The 10,984-nt window shown below is 37.5% G+C and overlaps 1 protein-coding gene across 1 annotated transcript; it reads left to right on the top strand.

Annotated features, from left to right (window-relative positions):
- The first annotated feature begins 234 nt into the window (after window positions 1–234).
- LOC126668794 (uncharacterized) lies at window positions 235–1,415 on the top strand. Its single transcript, XM_050361971.1, has 3 exons — window positions 235–494; window positions 625–1,075; window positions 1,161–1,415. The coding sequence occupies exons 1-3, from the start codon at window positions 235–237 to the stop codon at window positions 1,413–1,415; spliced, it is 966 nt and encodes a 321-aa protein (XP_050217928.1).
- The last annotated feature ends 9,569 nt before the right edge of the window (window positions 1,416–10,984 follow it).

Here is a 10,984-nt window from a genome sequence, read left to right as displayed (position 1 = left end):
GCAAGAAAGGACAAGAGGGTGAATGTGATCTATTATGCTAGTCGGACTATGGCGGGAGCGCAACTCAACTATACCACTACCGAGAAGGAGATGTTGGCGGTAGTCTTTGCCCTCGACAAGTTTAGACAATATTTGCTTGGGTCGAAATGCATCATATACACCGACCATGCCGCTTTACGATATCTTTTCACTAAGCAAGATGCGAAGCCAAGGCTCATTCGATAGATTCTTCTCATGCAAGAATTCGACATAGAAATCCGAGATAAGAAAGGTACGAAGAATGTTGTGGCGGACCACCTTTCGAGATTTAAAATTCCGGAGCCGATTCCTTTTGGTGAGGAGATTAGCGAGTGTTTTCCGGATGAAACACTCATGATGATTCGGGAAGTAGAAACACCATGGTATCCCGACTTCGCAAATTACCTCTCATTGGGAGTCATGCCTCCGGACTTAACATCTCATCAAAGAAAGAAGTTCTTATCCGATGTTAAAAGGTACTTGTGGGATGAACCCTTTTTGTTTAAAATATATGGGGATGGGATGTTGAGACGATGTGTAGCTTTAGGGGAAATGATGCCCATTTTTGAGTTCTTGTCATGAGACCGGCCATTATGGGTCGGCAAGAACCGCCGCTAGAGTGCTTGAGAGCGGGTTCTTTTTGCCAACTTTATTTCGCGATGCCAAAGAGTTTGTTGACCATTGTGACCGGTGTCAACGTGTGGGCAACATTTCAAAGCGAGACGAGATGCCTTTGACCTCGGTTCAAGAAGTGGAGATATTTGACGTATGGGGAATAGACTTCATGGGGCCTTTTCCGATGTCATTCAAAAACCAATACATTTTGGTATGTGTGGATTATGTTTCAAAATGGGTGGAAGCGGAGCATTTGCCTACTAACGATGCTAAAGTGGTGTTGAGTTTTCTCAAGCGGTTAGTGAATCGGTTTGGGACCCGTAGGGTGATCATTAGTGACGGTGGCTCGCATTTTTGCAACCGGCAATTTCAAGCTCTTATGAGGAAGTACAATGTGCATCACCGGGTCGCTACACCGTATTATCCCCAAACTAGTGGTCAAGTGGAAGTCTCGAACCGCGAGTTGAAGAGAATTTTGGAGAAAACGGTAAATGGGTCCCTAAAAGATTGGTCCTTGGTCCTTGAAGTTGGATGACGCATTGTGGGCGTATAGGACGGCCTACAAGACTCCACTCGGTATGTCACCATTCCGTATTGTTTATGGGAAGGCATGTCATCTTCCTTTAGAACTCGAGCATAGAGCGTATTGGGCTATTAAAAAGTTGAACTTTTATTTCAAGACGGCGGGGAAGAAGAGATTGCTTCAATTGAATGAGTTGGATGAGTTCCGATTCATGGCATATGAAAACGCCAAGCTTTACAAAGAAAAGACGAAGCGATGACATGAAGCCCATATTACCCCCAAAGTGCTAGAGGTTGGTTCATTTGTCCTTCTCTATAACTCTCGTTTGAGGTTGTTTCCGGGAAAGCATAAGTCCCGTTGGAGTGGCTCGTTCAAAATCTGGAACGTGGAAAATTACGGTGCAGTGGAATTTGGGAATTCCAAAGGTGAGACCCTCAAGGTCAATGGACATCGATGCAAACCATATCTTGGGCCATTGACCAATTGTGTGGAAGATGAAGTTTCTTTCACCACTCCTACTTGAGTTCACCGTGAGATAGTCGAGCTTTCGACTTTAAACAAGCGCGCTCGAGAGGCATTCCCGAGAGGTTCGATTTCCTACCTTTAATCTTATGTTTTTAGCTTTTGATTTCGTGTTTTTATGTTTTAGTTTTTAGTTTTTATGTTTGATTTAATGTCGGGTATGTTTCGTTTTTGGTGTGTACGAATCAAGCAAAGAGGAAAACAATTATGCCCCCTTTTACACTAAGGGCTCGATCGAGCCCCCCTTCTTAAGTGAAGGGCTCGATCGAGCCCCCTTAGTAAATAGGAGCAGGGATTTTTCCCATGGCACGGCTCGATCGAGCCTCACATTTTCAAGAGAGCTCGATCGAGCCTTTCAATTAAAGAAGGGTTTGAATTGTTTTAATTTGATTGGATCAAGGATGGAGGTCTTAGATTGATGATGTGGCATGATCCTAAACCATTAAAAGAAAACACACTTCACATGGATTGATGAGGTGGCAACATCTTAAACCTCCACATTCAAAATTCAAAATCAAAGGTGTTTCCCCCTCATTTTTACCATAAATGTCCACATTCATTCATCTTCTTCCTCATTCTTTTTACCTTATTTAGAAAACTCCATAGCTTTCCTTCTCTTCTCCAAAAATTCGGCCAGCACCTTACCACCACCATTTTCCGGCGAAACTCCACTCTAACCACACTTTCAAACACCCTTTTTCCTTACTCTACTAATGGGGAAATCCGGCCAATCATCCAAGGCCGCTCAAGATCAACCACCTCGAGAACAAGCTACACGCACCACCACCATCTGTTCTCGCCGGAAAACTACCGCCTTTGGAGCAAAATAAGTAGGAGTTAACACTCCGGCCTCTCTCACAAGACGTTTTAAGGCGCCTTTTCAAATCCACTCCCAATAGGAAGGATTGCTCTATGAGAAACTCAAGGCAAGAGGTATCACCAAGCCATTTCAAATCGATTGGGAAACCATGAAGCGATTGGGAATTGAAGATAAGGTGAAGAAACTTCTCGGGCATTTAGACTTGCTCGAATTGGCAGAACTCCCCCATGACTATTGTGAAGCTCTAACTTATGAGTTCTTCACAACTTTGAAAACAAGTGGGGAATCGCTCACCAATTTTGAATTTAGATTGAATGGCGATGAGGCTAGCTTTGATATGGATGATTTGACGTGGGATTTTAAAATGGCTAATGAAGGTTTGAAATGCATTCCGGGGGTTGGTTTTGATGAACACGCCATATGGAAGGAATTATCCGGGTTAGAACACTACAACTCCAACACCTCGAAGACCAATGAAGTAATGGATACCGCGCATGTAGTAGTACTCAAATGGTTCGGTCACACCTTTTGTGGTCGAAATGAATATAGCAAGTTGGCTAAGGAGGATCTTTTGGCTTTCAACGCCATGTTACACCCGGAGGTGGAAGCATACCGAGTCAATACGGCCTATAGGCTCATGCGCAACATTGGTGAAATTTCAGAGCTAAGCACAAAGAAGATAGGATTTGGGTGGTTTGTCACTATGCTTGCAAAGCGAGAGACGTTGGACATGGATCAATTCAAGTGGAAAAAGCCGAAAATGCTCAACATGGAGCACTTGCGGGCATCTTCATATGTCAAGAAAGGGGCAATTGTGCCTTACTATCGAAGAGCCGCCTATGTGAGCCGACATGGTGCCCGACCTCCATCACCAAGTAATGAAGAAGGGGACGCCGAGCAAGAGCAAGAAGTTGAGGCACCAAGGCAAAGGCCTCAAGAAGAGCAAGTGCGAAGGAGAGACAAGGGTGTAGCGGAGACTAGCGCTCAAGGAGGTGAGCAAGGTGCGGAATGGGAAAATTGGCCCGAAACCGAAGTTCAAGGGGCCCAAGCTAGTCACCAACAAGCCCCGAGTGACTTTGAGGCGGAGCAACGCCAATTCATGAAGGAGCAACGGTATATGATGAAATACCTTCGGGCTAGGCAAAGAAGGCAAGAGGAGAAATTGAGGGATTATCTCAACACCCAAGGCGGGCCACGCTACCCATCACCTACACCATCTCCGGAACCCCCGACATTCGATTAACAAGATTTAATTTCTCCAACTCTTTCTCATTCAATTTCACGCTTTATTTTTATCTATTTCATGCTTCGGGACTAAGCTAGAAATAGTGTGAGGAGGGTTGGTTGTGAAATTGTATCTTGTTTTTATGTTGTTTGCTTTGTTTTATGCTTTGTTTTATTTTAAGTATGTTTTAGTGTTTGTGCTAGCTATTTTGGGTTGTTTTGAGTCACCTTAAGCACGAAATCTTTGGCTTTGGATTGTTGTAAGCATGATTAGTGGCCTTGGTGTACTTTTGAAAATTTATCAACCGATGTTATTTCTCGATCAATGAAGTCATCAAATGTGTTTTCTAGTTTAATCAATCAAATGTTGATGCTTGCCTAATGAAATGCAATTTGTATGACATGCTTCAATGAGATTAGGGTGAATTCAATTAGTTGGTTGTTGTGATTTTGACATTTTCGTAGTTACTTAATGCGGATGCATGATATGTGCTTTAAATTGTAAAAATTGTGCCATTTTGAAATTTTGGGCATGATTGGCATGTATTCATAGGAGTTAAGTATTTGGCATGACACTACTTTTATTTGAGTGTTTGTTGAGCCTAATTGTTTTTGGTGAGTTTCGTTTGCATGCTAAATTCCTAGAACTTGCTTGGTGTCCGTTCGAGACTATATGGTTGAGTGTAGGGGTGTCAAAATGGGTCATGACACGATAACACGATTCGTCTAACCCGTAAGTTTGGCAAATCCGGGTTGAGGCTTAGCGGGTTCGTGTCGAAAACGTGTCAACCCATTTATGACACGAAATAAATGGGCCGTGTCACGGGTTGACTCGCGAACCCATCTAACCCACCTAACCCGTTTATAAATTTTATTATTTATAATAACATAAAAATAAAATAGTTATAATAATAAAAAAATATATAATAAAATTACTAAATTAATTATATTAATATAAAAATAAAAAAATTATATTAAAATTTTAGAGTTTGAAATTAATTGATAAATTCGAGGCTAAAATTATATTTATATGATTTAAAAAATTCTTAAATGTTAAGTGGGTCGTGTTAGTCGTGTCGTGTTAGCCGTGTAATTGTGTTAATCGTGTTACCCATTTATTTTAACATGTTAATCGTGTCGTGTCGTGTCACTCATTTAAAATTCGTGTCGTGTTAGGGTTGGGAATTTTGACACAATTAGTTAAATGGGTCGTGTTCGTGTTGACCCTAATCGTGTCACCAGAGTGGGTCGACACGACACGAACACGACCCGCCAACCCATTTTGACACCCCTAGTTGAGTGTCAATAGCTAAATGAGTATGGCATTAGGACTACATTTTTGAATAAGACCACTTTAAAAGCTTACCCTTCACCCTTAGATTTCACCATTTGAGCCTAAACCTTTCCTTGACATACACAAATTACTCACATTTAACCTTCAACATTTTAACTCTTAAAACACCCAAATTTGACTTGAATAACTTAAGTTGAAGAATGAGACGCTAGCTTGATGATTACAAAGAAAAGTGAACAAGTGCTCTAAGAGAAAATTTGCCTTAAGAAAAAGAAAAGTAAAAGAAAGAAAGAATAAAGAAAAAAAATAAATTTGATTTATTACGAATAAAGGCATAAAAAGAAAAAGAAGAAAGTTCACAAGTGTGGAAAATTCCGAGTTAGGTCGAAAGTGCATTGTAAGTTAGTTGTTCAAGTCAAGTTTTAGCCAATTATCCAAATGTACCTACCCCTAACCCCTAGCCAAGTTACAACCCTTACACAAGTCCATATGATAGTTGTTGAATACCGAACTAAGTAGTGGAGTTCGGGACTAAGAGCAAGCTTATGGTGAATTTGCATGTATTTTGAGCTTTATTGTATACCTGAAACACTTGTGTCTTATGTGTTGGAGCGACATCTTGTGAGATTTAATTGCTTTTTCTTGATGCCTATAAACAATATGCCATGATTTGCCGTTTCTTTTTGGACCAATGTGTGCATGTCCCGTAGATGATTGTAACTTCGAGATTGCTTGACATGATGCCATATCGATAGTATTCTCAATATTATTGGACTATGTCATTATAATTGCATTCATCATTTGTTTGCACCGCTTTTGGTTGATAATGCTAGATGATTGCATTTGTGTCTTCATTGATTGGGATTTCGGTCGTTGACATTTGTTCATAGTCACCAAAGTTGTTAATGGTGTATTGATAGTGAGATTCATTTCTTGCTTGGGGACAACCAAAGAGTAAGTGTGAGGAGGTTTGATAGGTGGATTTTACACCTATGATTAGGAGTCTTTTTTGCATACTTTTATTATACGTTGATACGCTTTTTCCCCATATTTGTGTGTTTATAATGTGTATTAGCGTTTCAGGTAAAACGGAGTAATGTGAAGTGTTTCGGGCTTAAAGAAGGAAGAATTCAAGTATCGGAAAAGGAGCGAGTCGAAAAGCGAAGAAACGAGCGAGATTTGGGGAATTAAAAGAAGCGCTCGATCGAGCCCTATGAACAAACCTGTCCAGAAAATTCTTCAAGGCACAAGGCTCGATCGAGCCCTCACTCTGAAGTGGATGGCTCGATCGAACCCTTTAAAAAGAAGCTCAGAATTTGAATTTCGAGACAAGACAAGACTCAAGGCTCAATTCCATTTTAGGCCCAACAATCCTTTAGTGGGTGTCCTTTGTTTACCTCTTTTGTAACCCATATAAATAGCATTTTATCTTATTTTAGGATAGAGACAAGTTTTAGAAGTTTTTGATTATTCTCCTAGTTACTTCTTTTAGCTATAGCAATCATCTTGGGATTTTGGAGTTTCCTCCATTGTTGGATATTTTGAAGCTTTTTAATATTACTTGAAGTTTTATTGTTGAAGATTTTTATTACCCATTTCATGTTCTTGCTTTCTAGATCTACAAATGTAATTAATTCTTACTTAATAATGTTTATTATTCATTTAATTAGTATGGTTGTTATTTCTATTATGAGTAGCTAAATCCCCCATGTTTGGGGGTTGAGATGAAGCTTATAAATGCATGAATTGGGATTTAGGGTTTTGGGCTTGTAGTTGATTGTTCTAATTGATATTCTTAATGCTTGTTTTAGTTTAGCTACCTAAAGCATGAATCTAGGTTGGTTAACACTTTGAGAGAAGGTTAATTAATTGGATAGATTGGTTAGGATCCCAATTGATAGCACCATTAGAGTGGGTTAGAGATTAGGAAACCTTAGAGTGGATTGTTAATCACTAATTGGCTTATTAATCATGTTTGGTGCCACAAGAGTGGATTAGGCTTGGTTGATTGGCTTGTTTGTGGTTTTGTAGATCTTTGAGGCTCGAGAGAGCGGGAGTTATGCTTTAGGAACGCTCGTTCACGTTTTGAAGCCATAGACCTGAAACCATTGATTGCATGACCTAAGCGGAGTTTCAACCTCCAAACCTTTTACAACATTTGAATTCCCGTTTATCATAAATCGTTTCTAGTCTTTATTAATTGTTGAATTAGTTGTCAAATTTAGTAGTAATTGCAAGTTTGGTGTTAGTTGAATTATTAGTTTTAAATTGATACTTTAATCGAAATCCTATTGCTTGTTGCTTTCCGAATTGAAAATCAAAATCCGCATTCGTTCACCGTAAACCTCTTATCTCTGTGGGATCGATACTCGACTTGTCGAGTTACTACAAGTTAGCGGGTAAAATTGCTAACATCTGGTCCCGAGAGCTGAGCTACACCGAGTTACCACTGACCACACTTATACCATATCCAGAGTCCCGAGAGCTGTGCTACACCGAGTTACTCTATTTGGTCCCAAGAGCTATGCTCACACCGAGTTATCACATTTCCATAAATACCTTACCCATATCATTACCCGTGCGCACGCAGTCCTAATGATACCCATTAGGTAGCATGTTCCAACTAAGAGTCATAATATAAAAACAGTTCGCAATATACCTACAATATATATATTTAATATTATAATAACAATTTACTTAATAAAGCGGTAAATAATAAGTACAAACTCACTGCTTGCTAATCCACGTGATAACCGGCGAGCAACTAATCCTGGTTCGCCTCTGAAGCACGAACAGTAGACGGGACTAGATAAATAAAATAATTATTATAAACAGACCCTAACTCTAGAGAGTACTAACACTTCACATATGACTAGCACAAATAACACGTCGGAATAAAACAATCCAAAACAACACAAAATACCCAATAGGTAGAAATGCCCAATTAATACTAGTCTATTGAGTTCTCGCTTTAAAATCTAATTTACAAATATTATTTAAAAATCTTTAAATAATAATTAATTTCCAAATAGTGGGTTAGCCGAGTTACCAATAACTACCAAGCTAACCTCACTTGTCGGATGACCCAAGTCTAACCCGACTCAAAACTTTTACTAAATATAAACCCGAGTTTATATTTATAAAATAATTCGATAAAATAATAATCCATTTTAAAAGCAGAACTCGATAACTTCAATTTCAAGTAACCCAATTTACAACCAAAACTTAACCATTTTAAGTTTATAAAAGTTTAGGGACTAAACTGTACTTTAACCAAATTAGGGACTAAACTGTACTTTATCCAATTTGATATCTGAAATCAATTTAATTACTTTTGTTTATAATTAAAACAAAATATAAGATTACAAATCAAAAACTTACTTAAATAAGTTATATAAATACCCAAGGACTAAATTGTAATTTAGCCAATTTCATGCCAAATTAATATTCGAAATTAAATATAGTTATTATAATTCAAAATGAAATATAAAATTACAACCAACACTTAATCAAATAAGTTAAAAATGTTCAAGAGTTAAATTATAATTTAGCCACTCTGATATTCGAAAGTAAATATAATTACCCGAGTAATTATAAAACTTAGGTTGTAAAATATTTATCGTTTACAATTCACTTAATTCTAATTCAACGAAATACCAAAGTTAAAAACAAATTCAGTAGGTAGTTAACTAAAAGGATTCGTTTGATTAAACCAAAATAATTTAGTGACTAAACTGGCTAATTAGCCATCTCTTTTCTTTTGAAAAAGAATCATCCACGCCAAGCCCTATTCCTCAAGTTGCAGAATGTTAACAACCAAATTCAATAATCCAAATTTACCATAGAAGCATGAAATAGGTATTAATCATAGCTTAAACATAAATCAACCCACATCCTATCCCTAAAGCAAAGTGAAGAACCGAAAGCAACATGAAGAATAAACAACACGACAGTGAACAAAGATCCATAAACCAAACGGCGATTTAATACCACGGCACAATAACTCAAACAATTCAATTATGAATCATTAGCACATCCAATTAAGATCTAATATCAATAAGAATAACAAATTCAAAGCTAAAGGAAGAGAATGGTTTCGGCAGTAATGAATCCCACATGAAAATAGGTTATACAAGCTTAAAACGAAAACCGTACGGCGATTGAAACGAGGTCGATTGCGTACCGTTTTGCGAAATCAAGCTGGGGAATCGTAGTGAATTGAGTCTAGAATCCCTGAGACGAAGCGGAATTGATTTCGATCGAACAACGAGAGAGAACGATCAAAAATACGGAATGTCGTTCAAAGCCAAAACTGAAATTAATAACAAACTTACCAATGATTTTTCTCGAAACTTTGAGAGCGATAATGAGCAGCAATTTCTTAGAGAATTAGCAAGATGATGGAGGCTAGAGTTTGTGTGTAGCATGGAGAATGAATTAGGGTTGAAATTTTGGTATTTAAGTAGGTCGATTAGGTTAGAAACGAAAGACGAAGTTGCCCCCTCCCTCGGTAAAACAAGTCTCGAACGAGACCAGCCAAATTGGCTTGGTTCTCGTTCGAGAATGCCTGGTCTCGTACGAGACCAGGACAAAAAACGTGGGTCTTGTACGAGACCTGTTGGTCTCGTACGAGACCTTTCTTTTGAATCAAATCTCTTTTGAAACCTGATTCAAAAGTGTGGTTCAACCCTTTTGGTTGAACCACAAACCAAACCGAGAATCCCCAAACTCTAACTAGTCACAAATCAAACCGCAAAACCGGAAACGACTAGAAAACTACCGGAAATTTATAAAAAAAATAATTTAAAATTTTACGGAATATTACAATACTACTTACATATTGTCATAAAACATAAAATAATCATTTCAAAAAGACAAAAAAACAACATTTCCTAGACAGATTGTCATAATGTTCTACTATTTCCTAACCAGATTCATAACCACTCAAATTCTTCCACATCCCATACATGTACAAATTTGTCGCATATCTTCTCCGAAACATATCAATACTGCCAAACTTCTCAGCATCGGCGAAAATATCTCTGCCTTCGATAAGGTATTCAGCAAAAGAGATAATGAAAACTCCACAATCACTAATAAAAAGAAAAAAAGAGAAATAAGAAAACTTAAAGAAAAGTGTTAAATAATTCAAATAAAAACAGTTAAAAAAAACATACCCTTTACTTTGTTTAGGCAGATTCTGAACAAGGGCAACTCTAAAAGGATCAGTATGTCCCTTATCAACATAAGGTTTCGCAGTGAAATTTATATCGTTGCGATTATAAAAACAAACTTCTTCGAAGAAGAAAGGCAACACTCTTGCATAACCGCGCACTACTGTCAAAGCCATTTTGTTGTAAAACTCACTAGACATAGAATTATAGACATAAAACGAGCGCTGATCCAAGTTCAATCTAGTTAGAACAAAATGATCTTGGGAGTTTCCATCAACTTTTAAATGAACAGCAAAAATAATATTCTTCACTTCGCCCCAAGAAATTGGATAATTTCCTTCTTGTCCTAGCATGATGTTAAACATTGTGTCATGATATGCCCATTCCTCTTTTCTTTTTCCCTCCAAAATGGATCTATGAGTTCCTTGTACAAAAGCGTCAAAGGAAATGTCAAGCGCAATATAGCCATTCTTTAATATTGAACATTTCTTTCTTAAATACCCAAAGAGAATATCAATATGTTGTAAAAAAGTGAAGAAATCATATTGAAAATGACTAGAACATTGACACCCAAAACAACAGTTTATAATAGTTTTTAATATGTTATATAACAGTTTCTAATATAATATATAATAGATGATAACAGTTGCTAACATTAAAAAACTGTTAATAAACTTTAAAAAGAACATACCTACACAAATTAAGTAAAAGTAAACATAAAAATTAAACTGAAATTTACATCTGACTCCAAATAAGCACCACTTTCAGACAACTTGTAAAAAAAATCCTTCTTT

Source organism: Mercurialis annua, linkage group LG2 (assembly GCF_937616625.2).
Source record: "Mercurialis annua linkage group LG2, ddMerAnnu1.2, whole genome shotgun sequence".
Taxonomy (NCBI): domain Eukaryota; kingdom Viridiplantae; phylum Streptophyta; class Magnoliopsida; order Malpighiales; family Euphorbiaceae; genus Mercurialis; species Mercurialis annua.
Note: the sequence above shows the minus strand (reverse complement) of the source record. Positions and strands in the feature narration are given on the sequence as shown.